The sequence below is a fragment of the Pseudophryne corroboree genome, chromosome 6 (assembly GCF_028390025.1).
Source record: "Pseudophryne corroboree isolate aPseCor3 chromosome 6, aPseCor3.hap2, whole genome shotgun sequence".
NCBI classification, from domain to species: domain Eukaryota; kingdom Metazoa; phylum Chordata; class Amphibia; order Anura; family Myobatrachidae; genus Pseudophryne; species Pseudophryne corroboree.
The window spans coordinates 791,277,091-791,294,006 of NC_086449.1; the positions used below are offsets into that span (position 1 = coordinate 791,277,091).

Sequence of the window (16,916 nt, forward strand, 5' to 3'; positions counted from 1 at the left end):
TCAGTTGGTATGCCTGTTTCAGGTTGATCTCTTACACAAAGCATAAGTCAGGGGCAAGCCCAGATACTAATGATGGCAGCTGAAGCATGGCTGCAAAAAATAGTGGTTGGTGTGGCTGGGACACTGAAAATCACACTAATATGCCCATAGATGGACATATAGCTATATTAGCATATAATCATCCATAGGCTACTGCAATGGGAGCAAATTCTGCTGTAACTGTAAATCAGCCTGTGTATCTATTATCACAGGATCACTAAACCTAGTGTAAAGTGTATGGAAAATAACCAATCCCTTTAATATTCCATCTACAGTACAGGCATGTGTAATATTAAAAACTACAGCAAGCACAAATTTGGGGTAAATCCTCTACCATTAGGATAATTGCCAGATATATAGGATATGAGACAGTTCTCATGTTTTATCTGCTGCTATTGTACACTGAATAACACACTGGCTATGTAATGCAATTAGAATCTTGCTATATATAGTTTGCAGTGTATTATGTACATTTTATTAAGATCATACAAACTTATTTTGCATGATCATCAATATTATGTCAATAAAATGATAAAAATGTCTGTGATCTATAGTGATTTACTTAATGTTATATGCTTAGTGTAAAACTTAACAAACCCCTGTAGAAATACAATATGCTTACAAAGTTTATAATAGAAAATAAAGATTTGGGGAATGCTACAGTAATTCTGTGACCTATAAAGCTAAATTCAATAATATGTCTTTAGCATTGAAATAAATAAAACAGAAAAAATAAACAATTCAGTAAATATTTGGATAATTCTGTAAATTCTTTTAAAATAATTTTCATAGCATTGCAGTTCCTAAGTTTCACCTCAGAGCGCCGCTGTTTGACCAATAAGGAGAAGACTACAAAGCTGGAGATCCACTGGTATTTTCATCACTCACACACACTGCAGATCTGCAGGAAGACACACAGCCATTTTCTGGATTCTCTCTACACAGAATACAGGTCATTTTTTAACAAATTCTGCTGAACAACTGGATCAGGAAAACAATAAACATTCTTGGATGTTTCCTATTTACTGGATTATATGTACCAGCCTTTCAAGGGGAGATTTTGTGGAAGATTTCATATGCAAAAAATGAAACCTCATACACAGACATACAAAGGAATCAGATGGCAAGTAATATTTCCCTTCTTATTATCATGGCTGTGTCATTCAGTCTCTGGTCAGATTCATTATTCTATTGTAGAAGAAATGAGAAAAGACTCTGTTATAGCAAATATTGCAGAAGACCTTGGATTAGATATTAAACAGCTCTCATCTAGGAAACTGAGAATTGTATCTCGTGTCTCAGAGAAATATTTTTCTGTAAATGTAGATAATGGAAATCTGTACATTAAAGACAGGATAGACAGAGAGACACTGTGTGAGACAGAAGCTACCTGCTTCCTAACCTTTGATGCTGTGGTTGAAAATCCATTTACCATTTTTAAGATCAAAGTTGAAATTCAGGATGTAAATGATAATTATCCACACTTTTTTCATAACACCATCATATTAGAAATTATTGAATTAACCTCACCGGGAGCCAGATTTGTTTTGCAAAATGCAGAAGATCCAGATATTGGTATTAATTCAGTACAGACATACAGGCTCAGTGACAATCAGTATTTTACACTTACTACAAAGACCAGAGCAGATGGGAGTAAATTTCCAGAGCTTGTGTTAGAGAAACCTTTAGATCGAGAGACACAGAATGTTCATGAATTAATTGTATTAGTCTTGGATGGAGGAAATCCAGTGAAGTCTGGGACTGCTTTGGTAAAGGTCATTGTTACTGATGGTAATGATAATGCTCCTACATTTACTCAGGATTTGTATAAAGTCACCATAAAAGAAAATAATCCAATTAACTCCACAGTAATTGTACTAAATGCAACTGACAGAGATGAAGGGATAAATGCAGAGATCACATATTCTTTCAGCAAAACCTCAGGAGATCTCCATCATACAGGGATTTTTAGTATTCATCCTACAAATGGGGAAATTAAAACAAATAAATATTTGGATTTTGAAGTAACAAAAAAATATGAACTGTCTGTTCAAGCAAAGGATGGAGGTGGACTTGTTGCTCATTCCAAGGTATTGATAGAAGTAACAGATGAGAATGACAATGTTCCAGATATATCTATCACCTCATTCTCTAGTCCTATTCCTGAGGATTGTGAGCCAGGTACAATGATAGCTCTGATTGAAATTCATGATAAAGATTCAGGAGAAAATGGAGAAGTTGACTGTAACATTATAGAAAAAATTCCATTTGATTTATTTTCATCTGACAGTTACTACAGGATAGTTTCAAGAAATGTTCTGGACAGAGAGAAAGTATCTAGTTATAACATCACAATTGTAGCTACTGACAGAGGATCTCCCCCACTTTCCAGTAGAAGAACCATCAGGCTGGAGATATCAGATGTTAATGACAATCCACCAATATTTATGAAATCTTCTTATGTTGCTTATGTGCCAGAGAACAACTTACCAGGAGCCTCAATATGCAGTGTACAAGCATCAGACCCTGATACTGGAGACAATGCTAAAATTATTTATTCAATTTCCAATACTAATACAGAAGAACTCCCAGTGTCCTCATATCTGTCAATCAATATAGAGACTGGGGTTCTCTATGCTCAGAGATCATTTGATTATGAGCAGCACAAGGAATTTCTAATAAAAGTAACTGCTAGAGACAATGGATCCCCATCTCTGAGCAGCAATGCAACACTAATTATCTGCATAGTGGATCGGAATGATAATGCACCGAAGATTTTATACCCATCAGCAGACATTGGTGGCCCAGCTGTGTTTGAGATGGTCCCTTTTGCCTCTGAACAAGGATCATTAATAACTAAGGTGGTTGCAGTGGATTCAGACTCTGGACATAATGCTTGGCTCTCATATCACTTCATACAAGTGTCAGAACCATCTCACTTTACCATCAGTCAGCACACGGGTGAGATCAGGACATCACGTGTCTTTCATGATAAGGATATATTGAATCACAAGGTTGTGGTGATGGTGAAAGACAATGGTGACCCATCTCTTACAGCTACAGTCACCTTAAGTCTCATTGTTGCAGATAATTTCCAACAGGTGGTTCCTAAACTCAGTAATCAGCTCAAAGATGAAGATCCCCAATCCAATCTACAGCTGTACTTAGTGATCGCACTTGCTCTCATTTCCTTGCTATTTATTATAACTGTTTTGTTGGTCATTATATCAAAATGTAAACAATCAAAGCCTTTACCAACCTTTACTTCTCTAAGTACAAATCTGTATCCTCCAGTTGATCCCAGGATGCTCTCTATGTATAGCGATGGATCTTTACCATTTCCTTACTCATACAATGTATGTGTGGCTTTGGATTCCAGTGAAAGTGACTTTACTTATAGGAAACCAAATCAAAATGTCCCTGTAGAAAATCTCATTGATGCTGATGATTCTGGACTTGGTAAAGAAACCTTTCCAATCAGTGATGAGGTGAGTTTTTATAACAAAGAGAATGTTATGTGAGTTTTCCTATAAGACAGATATTGTTTCTTATTAAACTTTCTTAAACTAGTTATCTGACTAATGTGAGTTTTCCTTAAATACCAAATAATCTGAAGTGTTAGGTATAATACAAATTAGATAACTTGGTTATATCACTATAAAAGTTGGGTCTGTTGACATTTTTGGTTGTAAACAAGTCTAAAAACATTATTTAAACATCTAAAATAATCTTGATTTGAAGTGTGTGTTGTAGTCATTTATATAATTGTTTCTTATCACTTAATAACATGAAGTCTAAAGGGGCGTACACACGGGAGATTTCTCCCGGAGATGTTTGCGGAGTGATCTATCACAGACCGCTCATAACACATCTCTCTCCCTGCCCAGCACAGCGTGATGTGTGCTGAGCGAGGGGGGGGGGGGCAACGCTCATTTCACCCAGCAGTGAAATGAGCGATCTCACCAGATTGGGTGCATGCATGCATGCCCAATCTAGAGCTGGCAATAGCGGCATGCGGGGCCGCACATCACTGTCACTGGCACTTCTACACACGGAGCGATGTGTTCTTAATTTCTAAGCAATCTAGTCAGATTGCTTCAAAATTAAGTGAACATCGCTCCATGTGCACCCCCCTTAAACATAAAAATAAATCACATTACAGATATTTTCCAGATACTACATAAGACTAAATAATTAGCTGAAATGCTGATAGTAGCAGTGTATTTAAGGGTTCTGTGGCTATCATATTTAAGGTACTGCTTGAGGTCCCATTGGATGGATCCCAATCTATATGGTGCCTAACTGGAATACTTTTTTAATATTTGATAATATTAACATGGTGACACAGTGGTTAGCATGACAAGTAATATAGTAAGATATTGGTTGAGGTCCCATTGGATGGATTCCAACCTATATGGTGCCTACTGGAGCTGGAATTCTCTTTTGATATTTGATAATATTAGCATGGTGGCATAGTAGTTAGCATGACTAGTAATGTGCTGGCACAGTGGTTAGCATGACTGTCCTACTGTAATGGTTTTATGTGCTCGATTCCCACCTATCTGCGTGGTGTTTGCATATTTTCCCTGTGCTTGTGTGAGTTTCCTCTGGGTGCTCCGCTTCCCTTACACACACCAAAAACATCCAGGTAGGTCAGTTAGCTAATGGAATAAAATAGACCCTAGTGTAAGCGCATGTGTTCATGGTAGGGAATTTACACTTCCAATGTGGCAGGGACTCATGTGAATGATGACATAATGTAATGTAATCAGTATAATGCTATGCAATATAATTGTTGTTATATTGATAAATGGTAATGTAGTATATTGCCTTCATTAGAACGTATGTCTCAGTGAACCATGTTTGAGAAATTCTCAGCAAAGGGCAACTTGGTTCCCACTTGTACCTGATTGAAGCAGTTTTCAAACTGCACAACTTTTAAGTATTGATGCTCTATTTCCATTCAAACTGATACTGATTTTTAAATCAGTTCTGATTTCCTCAAAATGAATGAAATAAATGAATTGAATGATGAATTATTAGTTTGTTATTATTTGTATATTTTATTGGTAGCACACTGTGTGAGCTTTGGCTCTGCTTAAGTTTATTCATTATATATAAAAAAAACTTCTGTGTATAGTGTTAATTCAATAGAAATTATTTTGCAAAGTTCATAGTTGCTGACTGGATATACAATTGTGTGAATATATACAACTTAACTTTGCTTTCTGTAAAATATACTAAGTATATTTGGATAGTTATAATTTTATATTTGTAGACCAGGAGCTGAACCACCATGCACCTGCCTCAGAATCAATGCAGAGTTTACCAGTATTTTCTTAAAATAACTTATTTTGTAAATTGAAAAATACATATTGTGTATAGTTCTGAATGCTTAAAATCAATGATAATTGATGACACATGTAAAATCAGTAGTTTTACAATTAATTTTGTCTGGTTCCAATTCTTAATGTCATCCCTGTTTTATACTCATCATCTCACTGACATTTGCCAAATCTCAGCAATCAATTACATACAGTAAATTACTATATTAAATCTTCTAATTTTAATTTTGTAATAATTTTCCAATGAGGCAAATGATGGATCTGGGTTTTTTTTTATAGAGTTTCAACAAGTTTAATTTTTAAGTTGATCAAATATTAAACATTTTTGTAACATGCAAAATATAAATATTTCAGTGTTTTAATTTTTTTGTGCTGAATAGTTTTCTGTAGCAAAGGCTTACTTGCCTCCCAAACTGCACAATTTTTATTTTTGGTGTTCAATTTCCAATGAAACAAAGATAGTGAATTTTAAAATCAGCTCTTATTTCCTCAGAATTTTTTTTTTTACATTGGGTAGTGAATTATCAAGTTCTGATTATCTAAATATCTCTATATATTATTGGTAGCAACCTGTGTAAGTTTTGGATCTACTGAAGTTTATGTTCTATATATAAAAGAAACATCTGTATATAGAGTTAACTTAATAGTTATTATTGGTCAATGTCCAAAGTCACTGGTGACTGAATATACAATTTTATTTTGTAGACCAGTAGCTGAACCATGGTGCACATAGGCGTTTCTATAATGGGTGCAGTATGTGCAGTGCACACGGGTGGCCCACACTGCACCCATATAATATAGTTACCCCTCCAGAGTCCCGTGACAGTGTCCCTGCACTGCGGACAGAAATCACTAGAAAAATGGCTGCCGGGGCCATTTCCTAGTGATTTGCGCATGTGCACTGTATATGTCCCTGAGAACAAGGCATGGCACCATGTTCCTGGAGACCTGCGTATGCACAGTAGACTCTGGCATTGTGCCAGAGTCAACTGCTGCTGGAGAGGAGGGGGCCCGCGACAGAGGCTGCACAGTATTTTCCAAAATAACTTATTTTGTAGATTGAAATATATATTGTGCAAAGATTTGAATCCTTAAAATCAGTGAGAATTGATGACACCTGTAAAATCAGTGGTCTCACAATATATTTTTTGGTTCCAATTCTTCCTGTACCACTTTTTTTTACTCATCAGCTCACTGACATTTGCCAAAGCTTAGCAATCAATTACATACAGTAAATTACTATATGAAAACTTCTAATGCAATTGCAATTGTGATAGTTATAAAAATTAGGAAAAGAAAGTAGTATCTGTGTTTTTTATATATTATTTCATCTGATCAAGCAAACCGAATTTTAAGATGACTGAATATGAAAAAAAAAATTGGGAACATACGCTAGGACCATCATAATATAAATATTTCAGTATTTTTACTCTACTATGTTGTGTAGTTTTCTGTAGCTTAGTTTAGGAGCTGTGATGTTTAGAAAATACAGCACCATGCAATATAATGAGCTGGCTCTCCGGCTCATAGGTGGAGTTACATCAAGGTAGTCTCCAAGCTGCATTCAGTTCTGAGAACTCACATTCTGAGCATATAATTCTAGTAATAGTGACCAAGTATAATGGTTTAATGCCAAAACTGACAAGTAAATGATGATGATCATCAATGTGAAGTTGGTTTGTATTTTATTAGCTCTCTATGATGCTTTATACTTTATACCAGCTGGAATTCTCATTAACCAAAACATCGTATGATACTAGTTTTGGTCGACCTTTGCCAATATGTAATGCCCTGAGAGTTTCAGATACTGGCATGATTCTGGTGACTTAGCCTGTAGAATTAAAGCAAAAACTAGTTAATAAAGCAAAAACAATCTGATTTTTCTTTTGAAACTGTTGATGCTTTAAATCTATGTAGTTCCTGCAACTACATACAGGCCTTTATGCCTTCATTGCATTTTTATAATTATTGTAACATGCAGTAGTAATGTAATTATATCATGTTCTAGTATTAAAGCTGTTATCCACTTTCTTTTAGTGACTGTTACCCCAGATTTAGATATCACCAAAATTGTCCCCTACAATAAGGCAATCATCTCTTCTAAGAAATACATGGTAGGGTAGAGGAGACTCATGTACAAACATTGCATCTCTTCATTTAACAAGAAGGAAACCACTGATTTCTCCCCTGGTCCATTTATTATCTCATGATACCAGAGTTCCCATAGTTCTCTATGGGGACTGTGAAGTTACTAAAATTAAAATCTATCTTGAGATGGCATTGCCTGTACCTATCAATGGGTGACCAGAGAGTATTCAAATGATCCCCTTCAGGTCAAATCTCAATGTGAATTCATGATTGCTACTTGTGCAGGGCATGTTTCTTGGAATCTCTGCCAGGAAGGTGACGCTGATGGTAGGGGAGAGAATACCGGGCTTACATGTGCTGGATTGGTGAATGCTCAAAAACAGACTTCAGTATTGCTGCAATATGCAGTCATACAGAGCAAACCCACTGATCCACTAATGATAAATAGGCCCTTTAATAAAAAATTGATTCTAGCAGATTTTTGGAAGTAAAATTATGTAGGAGTGATACTAAGTTGGATGCCTTTGCTATAACAGACATATCTACCTATTTAAAACCAACTATGCATGGATCTGAATTGGAAAACATTGTGAACGCATGCGCTGCATGATGCATCCAAAGTAGCATGTAGGTGCATCCGTGTCACAACTTGTGTGTACAGTATGGAGACTAACATGGACTAAGCATTTCTGGGGAGTAACTGGGTAGAGAGTAACAAGATGCATGGTGTGGAAGTATCACAGGAGTGTCATGGGCATACATTATTGCTTCTGTGTTCAGTTAAGTGTTCATATTCAGTTGGGATGCCTGTTTCAGGTTGATCTCTTACACAAGCATAAGTCAGGGGCAAGCCCAGATACTAATGATGGCAACTGAAGCATGGCTGCAAAAAATAGTGGTTGGTGTGGCTGGGACACTGAAAATCACACTAATATGCCCATAGATGGACATATAGCTATATTAGCATATAATCATCCATAGGCTACTGCAATGGGAGCAAATTCTGCTGTAACTGTAAATCAGCCTGTGTATCTATTATCACAGGATCACTAAACCAAGTGTAAAGTGTATGGAAAATAACCAATCCCTTTAATATTCCATCTACAGTACAGGCATGTGTAATATTAAAAACTACAGCAAGCACAAATTGGGGGAAAATCCTCTACCATTAGGATAATTGCCAGATATATAGGATATGAGACAGTTCTCATGTTTTATCTGCTGCTATTGTACACTGAATAACACACTGGCTATGTAATGCAATTAGAATCTTGCTATATATAGTTTGCAGTGTATTATGTACATTTTATTAAGATCATACAAACTTATTTTGCATGATCATCAATATTATGTCAATAAAATGATAAAAATGTCTGTGATCTATAGTGATTTACTTAATGTTATATGCTTAGCATAAAACTTAACAAACCCCTGTAGAAATACAATATGCTTACAAAGTTTAAAATAGAAAATAAAGATTTGGGGAATGCTACAGTAATTCTGTGACCTATAAAGCTAAATTCAATAATATGTCTTTAGCATTGAAATAAATAAAACAGAAAAAATAAACAATTCAGTAAATATTTGGATAATTCTGTAAATTCTTTTAAAATAATTTTCATAGCATTGCAGTTCCTAAGTTTCACCTCAGAGCGCCGCTGTTTGACCAATAAGGAGAAGAATACAAAGCTGGAGATCCACTGGTATTTTCATCACTCACACACACTGCAGATCTGCAGGAAGACACACAGTCATTTTCTGGATTCTCCTAACACATAATACAGGATATTTTTTAACAAATTCTGCTGAACAACTGGATCAGGAAAACAATAAACATTCTTGGATGTTTCCTATTTACTGGATTATATGTACCAGCCTTTCAAGGGGAGATTTTGTGGAAGATTTCATATGCAAAAAATGAAACCTCATACACAGACATACAAAGGAATCAGATGGCAAGTAATATTTCCCTTCTTATTATCATGGCTGTGTCATTCAGTCTCTGGTCAGATTCATTATTCTATTGTAGAAGAAATGAGAAAAGACTCTGTTATAGCAAATATTGCAGAAGACCTTGGATTAGATATTAAACAGCTCTCATCTAGGAAACTGAGAATTGTATCTCGTGTCTCAGAGAAATATTTTTCTGTAAATGTAGATAATGGAAATCTGTACATTAAAGACAGGATAGACAGAGAGACACTGTGTGAGACAGAAGCTACCTGCTTCCTAACCTTTGATGCTGTGGTTGAAAATCCATTTACCATTTTTAAGATCAAAGTTGAAATTCAGGATGTAAATGATAATTATCCACACTTTTTTCATAACACCATCATATTAGAAATTATTGAATTAACCTCACCGGGAGCCAGATTTGTTTTGCAAAATGCAGAAGATCCAGATATTGGTATTAATTCAGTACAGACATACAGGCTCAGTGACAATCAGTATTTTACACTTACTACAAAGACCAGAGCAGATGGGAGTAAATTTCCAGAGCTTGTGTTAGAGAAACCTTTAGATCGAGAGACACAGAATGTTCATGAATTAATTGTATTAGTCTTGGATGGAGGAAATCCAGTGAAGTCTGGGACTGCTTTGGTAAAGGTCATTGTTACTGATGGTAATGATAATGCTCCTACATTTACTCAGGATTTGTATAAAGTCACCATAAAAGAAAATAATCCAATTAACTCCACAGTAATTGTACTAAATGCAACTGACAGAGATGAAGGGATAAATGCAGAGATCACATATTCTTTCAGCAAAACCTCAGGAGATCTCCATCATACAGGGATTTTTAGTATTCATCCTACAAATGGGGAAATTAAAACAAATAAATATTTGGATTTTGAAGTAACAAAAAAATATGAACTGTCTGTTCAAGCAAAGGATGGAGGTGGACTTGTTGCTCATTCCAAGGTATTGATAGAAGTAACAGATGAGAATGACAATGTTCCAGATATATCTATCACCTCATTCTCTAGTCCTATTCCTGAGGATTGTGAGCCAGGTACAATGATAGCTCTGATTGAAATTCATGATAAAGATTCAGGAGAAAATGGAGAAGTTGACTGTAACATTATAGAAAAAATTCCATTTGATTTATTTTCATCTGACAGTTACTACAGGATAGTTTCAAGAAATGTTCTGGACAGAGAGAAAGTATCTAGTTATAACATCACAATTGTAGCTACTGACAGAGGATCTCCCCCACTTTCCAGTAGAAGAACCATCAGGCTGGAGATATCAGATGTTAATGACAATCCACCAATATTTATGAAATCTTCTTATGTTGCTTATGTGCCAGAGAACAACTTACCAGGAGCCTCAATATGCAGTGTACAAGCATCAGACCCTGATACTGGAGACAATGCTAAAATTATTTATTAAATTTCCAATACTAATACAGAAGAACTCCCAGTGTCCTCATATCTGTCAATCAATATAGAGACTGGGGTTCTCTATGCTCAGAGATCATTTGATTATGAGCAGCACAAGGAATTTCTAATAAAAGTAACTGCTAGAGACAATGGATCCCCATCTCTGAGCAGCAATGCAACACTAATTATCTGCATAGTGGATCGGAATGATAATGCACCGAAGATTTTATACCCATCAGCAGACATTGGTGGCCCAGCTGTGTTTGAGATGGTCCCTTTTGCCTCTGAACAAGGATCATTAATAACTAAGGTGGTTGCAGTGGATTCAGACTCTGGACATAATGCTTGGCTCTCATATCACTTCATACAAGTGTCAGAACCATCTCACTTTACCATCAGTCAGCACACGGGTGAGATCAGGACATCACGTGTCTTTCATGATAAGGATATATTGAATCACAAGGTTGTGGTGATGGTGAAAGACAATGGTGACCCATCTCTTACAGCTACAGTCACCTTAAGTCTCATTGTTGCAGATAATTTCCAACAGGTGGTTCCTAAACTCAGTAATCAGCTCAAAGATGAAGATCCCCAATCCAATCTACAGCTGTACTTAGTGATCGCACTTGCTCTCATTTCCTTGCTATTTATTATAACTGTTTTGTTGGTCATTATATCAAAATGTAAACAATCAAAGCCTTTACCAACCTTTACTTCTCTAAGTACAAATCTGTATCCTCCAGTTGATCCCAGGATGCTCTCTATGTATAGCGATGGATCTTTACCATTTCCTTACTCATACAATGTATGTGTGGCTTTGGATTCCAGTGAAAGTGACTTTACTTATAGGAAACCAAATCAAAATGTCCCTGTAGAAAATCTCATTGATGCTGATGATTCTGGACTTGGTAAAGAAACCTTTCCAATCAGTGATGAGGTGAGTTTTTATAACAAAGAGAATGTTATGTGAGTTTTCCTATAAGACAGATATTGTTTCTTATTAAACTTTCTTAAACTAGTTATCTGACTAATGTGAGTTTTCCTTAAATACCAAATAATCTGAAGTGTTAGGTATAATACAAATTAGATAACTTGGTTATATCACTATAAAAGTTGGGTCTGTTGACATTTTTGGTTGTAAACAAGTCTAAAAACATTATTTAAACATCTAAAATAATCTTGATTTGAAGTGTGTGTTGTAGTCATTTATATAATTGTTTCTTATCACTTAATAACATGAAGTCTAAAGGGGCGTACACACGGGAGATTTCTCCCGGAGATGTTTGCGGAGTGATCTATCACAGACCGCTCATAACACATCTCTCTCCCTGCCCAGCACAGCGTGATGTGTGCTGAGCGAGGGGGGGGGGGGCAACGCTCATTTCACCCAGCAGTGAAATGAGCGATCTCACCAGATTGGGTGCATGCATGCATGCCCAATCTAGAGCTGGCAATAGCGGCATGCGGGGCCGCACATCACTGTCACTGGCACTTCTACACACGGAGCGATGTGTTCTTAATTTCTAAGCAATCTAGTCAGATTGCTTCAAAATTAAGTGAACATCGCTCCATGTGCACCCCCCTTAAACATAAAAATAAATCACATTACAGATATTTTCCAGATACTACATAAGACTAAATAATTAGCTGAAATGCTGATAGTAGCAGTGTATTTAAGGGTTCTGTGGCTATCATATTTAAGGTACTGCTTGAGGTCCCATTGGATGGATCCCAATCTATATGGTGCCTAACTGGAATACTTTTTTAATATTTGATAATATTAACATGGTGACACAGTGGTTAGCATGACAAGTAATATAGTAAGATATTGGTTGAGGTCCCATTGGATGGATTCCAACCTATATGGTGCCTACTGGAGCTGGAATTCTCTTTTGATATTTGATAATATTAGCATGGTGGCATAGTAGTTAGCATGACTAGTAATGTGCTGGCACAGTGGTTAGCATGACTGTCCTACTGTAATGGTTTTATGTGCTCGATTCCCACCTATCTGCGTGGTGTTTGCATATTTTCCCTGTGCTTGTGTGAGTTTCCTCTGGGTGCTCCGCTTCCCTTACACACACCAAAAACATCCAGGTAGGTCAGTTAGCTAATGGAATAAAATAGACCCTAGTGTAAGCGCATGTGTTCATGGTAGGGAATTTACACTTCCAATGTGGCAGGGACTCATGTGAATGATGACATAATGTAATGTAATCAGTATAATGCTATGCAATATAATTGTTGTTATATTGATAAATGGTAATGTAGTATATTGCCTTCATTAGAACGTATGTCTCAGTGAACCATGTTTGAGAAATTCTCAGCAAAGGGCAACTTGGTTCCCACTTGTACCTGATTGAAGCAGTTTTCAAACTGCACAACTTTTAAGTATTGATGCTCTATTTCCATTCAAACTGATACTGATTTTTAAATCAGTTCTGATTTCCTCAAAATGAATGAAATAAATGAATTGAATGATGAATTATTAGTTTGTTATTATTTGTATATTTTATTGGTAGCACACTGTGTGAGCTTTGGCTCTGCTTAAGTTTATTCATTATATATAAAAAAAACTTCTGTGTATAGTGTTAATTCAATAGAAATTATTTTGCAAAGTTCATAGTTGCTGACTGGATATACAATTGTGTGAATATATACAACTTAACTTTGCTTTCTGTAAAATATACTAAGTATATTTGGATAGTTATAATTTTATATTTGTAGACCAGGAGCTGAACCACCATGCACCTGCCTCAGAATCAATGCAGAGTTTACCAGTATTTTCTTAAAATAACTTATTTTGTAAATTGAAAAATACATATTGTGTATAGTTCTGAATGCTTAAAATCAATGATAATTGATGACACATGTAAAATCAGTAGTTTTACAATTAATTTTGTCTGGTTCCAATTCTTAATGTCATCCCTGTTTTATACTCATCATCTCACTGACATTTGCCAAATCTCAGCAATCAATTACATACAGTAAATTACTATATTAAATCTTCTAATTTTAATTTTGTAATAATTTTCCAATGAGGCAAATGATGGATCTGGGTTTTTTTTTATAGAGTTTCAACAAGTTTAATTTTTAAGTTGATCAAATATTAAACATTTTTGTAACATGCAAAATATAAATATTTCAGTGTTTTAATTTTTTTGTGCTGAATAGTTTTCTGTAGCAAAGGCTTACTTGCCTCCCAAACTGCACAATTTTTATTTTTGGTGTTCAATTTCCAATGAAACAAAGATAGTGAATTTTAAAATCAGCTCTTATTTCCTCAGAATTTTTTTTTTTACATTGGGTAGTGAATTATCAAGTTCTGATTATCTAAATATCTCTATATATTATTGGTAGCAACCTGTGTAAGTTTTGGATCTACTGAAGTTTATGTTCTATATATAAAAGAAACATCTGTATATAGAGTTAACTTAATAGTTATTATTGGTCAATGTCCAAAGTCACTGGTGACTGAATATACAATTTTATTTTGTAGACCAGTAGCTGAACCATGGTGCACATAGGCGTTTCTATAATGGGTGCAGTATGTGCAGTGCACACGGGTGGCCCACACTGCACCCATATAATATAGTTACCCCTCCAGAGTCCCGTGACAGTGTCCCTGCACTGCGGACAGAAATCACTAGAAAAATGGCTGCCGGGGCCATTTCCTAGTGATTTGCGCATGTGCACTGTATATGTCCCTGAGAACAAGGCATGGCACCATGTTCCTGGAGACCTGCGTATGCACAGTAGACTCTGGCATTGTGCCAGAGTCAACTGCTGCTGGAGAGGAGGGGGCCCGCGACAGAGGCTGCACAGTATTTTCCAAAATAACTTATTTTGTAGATTGAAATATATATTGTGCAAAGATTTGAATCCTTAAAATCAGTGAGAATTGATGACACCTGTAAAATCAGTGGTCTCACAATATATTTTTTGGTTCCAATTCTTCCTGTACCACTTTTTTTTACTCATCAGCTCACTGACATTTGCCAAAGCTTAGCAATCAATTACATACAGTAAATTACTATATGAAAACTTCTAATGCAATTGCAATTGTGATAGTTATAAAAATTAGGAAAAGAAAGTAGTATCTGTGTTTTTTATATATTATTTCATCTGATCAAGCAAACCGAATTTTAAGATGACTGAATATGAAAAAAAAAATTGGGAACATACGCTAGGACCATCATAATATAAATATTTCAGTATTTTTACTCTACTATGTTGTGTAGTTTTCTGTAGCTTAGTTTAGGAGCTGTGATGTTTAGAAAATACAGCACCATGCAATATAATGAGCTGGCTCTCCGGCTCATAGGTGGAGTTACATCAAGGTAGTCTCCAAGCTGCATTCAGTTCTGAGAACTCACATTCTGAGCATATAATTCTAGTAATAGTGACCAAGTATAATGGTTTAATGCCAAAACTGACAAGTAAATGATGATGATCATCAATGTGAAGTTGGTTTGTATTTTATTAGCTCTCTATGATGCTTTATACTTTATACCAGCTGGAATTCTCATTAACCAAAACATCGTATGATACTAGTTTTGGTCGACCTTTGCCAATATGTAATGCCCTGAGAGTTTCAGATACTGGCATGATTCTGGTGACTTAGCCTGTAGAATTAAAGCAAAAACTAGTTAATAAAGCAAAAACAATCTGATTTTTCTTTTGAAACTGTTGATGCTTTAAATCTATGTAGTTCCTGCAACTACATACAGGCCTTTATGCCTTCATTACATTTTTATAATTATTGTAACATGCAGTAGTAATGTAATTATATCATGTTCTAGTATTAAAGCTGTTATCCACTTTCTTTTAGTGACTGTTACCCCAGATTTAGATATCACCAAAATTGTCCCCTACAATAAGGCAATCATCTCTTCTAAGAAATACATGGTAGGGTAGAGGAGACTCATGTACAAACATTGCATCTCTTCATTTAACAAGAAGGAAACCACTGATTTCTCCCCTGGTCCATTTATTATCTCATGATACCAGAGTTCCCATAGTTCTCTATGGGGACTGTGAAGTTACTAAAATTAAAATCTATCTTGAGATGGCATTGCCTGTACCTATCAATGGGTGACCAGAGAGTATTCAAATGATCCCCTTCAGGTCAAATCTCAATGTGAATTCATGATTGCTACTTGTGCAGGGCATGTTTCTTGGAATCTCTGCCAGGAAGGTGACGCTGATGGTAGGGGAGAGAATACCGGGCTTACATGTGCTGGATTGGTGAATGCTCAAAAACAGACTTCAGTATTGCTGCAATATGCAGTCATACAGAGCAAACCCACTGATCCACTAATGATAAATAGGCCCTTTAATAAAAAATTGATTCTAGCAGATTTTTGGAAGTAAAATTATGTAGGAGTGATACTAAGTTGGATGCCTTTGCTATAACAGACATATCTACCTATTTAAAACCAACTATGCATGGATCTGAATTGGAAAACATTGTGAACGCATGCGCTGCATGATGCATCCAAAGTAGCATGTAGGTGCATCCGTGTCACAACTTGTGTGTACAGTATGGAGACTAACATGGACTAAGCATTTCTGGGGAGTAACTGGGTAGAGAGTAACAAGATGCATGGTGTGGAAGTATCACAGGAGTGTCATGGGCATACATTATTGCTTCTGTGTTCAGTTAAGTGTTCATATTCAGTTGGGATGCCTGTTTCAGGTTGATCTCTTACACAAGCATAAGTCAGGGGCAAGCCCAGATACTAATGATGGCAACTGAAGCATGGCTGCAAAAAATAGTGGTTGGTGTGGCTGGGACACTGAAAATCACACTAATATGCCCATAGATGGACATATAGCTATATTAGCATATAATCATCCATAGGCTACTGCAATGGGAGCAAATTCTGCTGTAACTGTAAATCAGCCTGTGTATCTATTATCACAGGATCACTAAACCAAGTGTAAAGTGTATGGAAAATAACCAATCCCTTTAATATTCCATCTACAGTACAGGCATGTGTAATATTAAAAACTACAGCAAGCACAAATTGGGGGAAAATCCTCTACCATTAGGATAATT

At 35.9% G+C, this 16,916-nt stretch overlaps 2 protein-coding genes across 14 annotated transcripts in view; both read left to right on the top strand.

The window, feature by feature from the left end:
* The window catches only part of LOC134933540 (protocadherin gamma-B1-like), a 543,090-nt gene that overhangs the window by 210,371 nt on the left and 315,803 nt on the right, over positions 1-16,916 (top strand). The gene's annotated exons all lie outside the window — the stretch shown is intronic.
* On the top strand, positions 945-3,610 carry LOC134935741 (protocadherin gamma-B1-like). The gene has a single exon (XM_063930592.1). It carries the CDS (start codon positions 1,074-1,076, stop codon positions 3,558-3,560), a length of 2,487 nt encoding a protein of 828 aa, XP_063786662.1. The 5' UTR covers positions 945-1,073; the 3' UTR covers positions 3,561-3,610.

Bases quoted from the DNA above. Each gene is read 5' to 3' on its own strand.
- LOC134935741 (XM_063930592.1), top strand. From the start codon at position 1,074: ATGTACCAGCCTTTCAAGGGGAGATTTTGTGGAAGATTTCATATGCAA.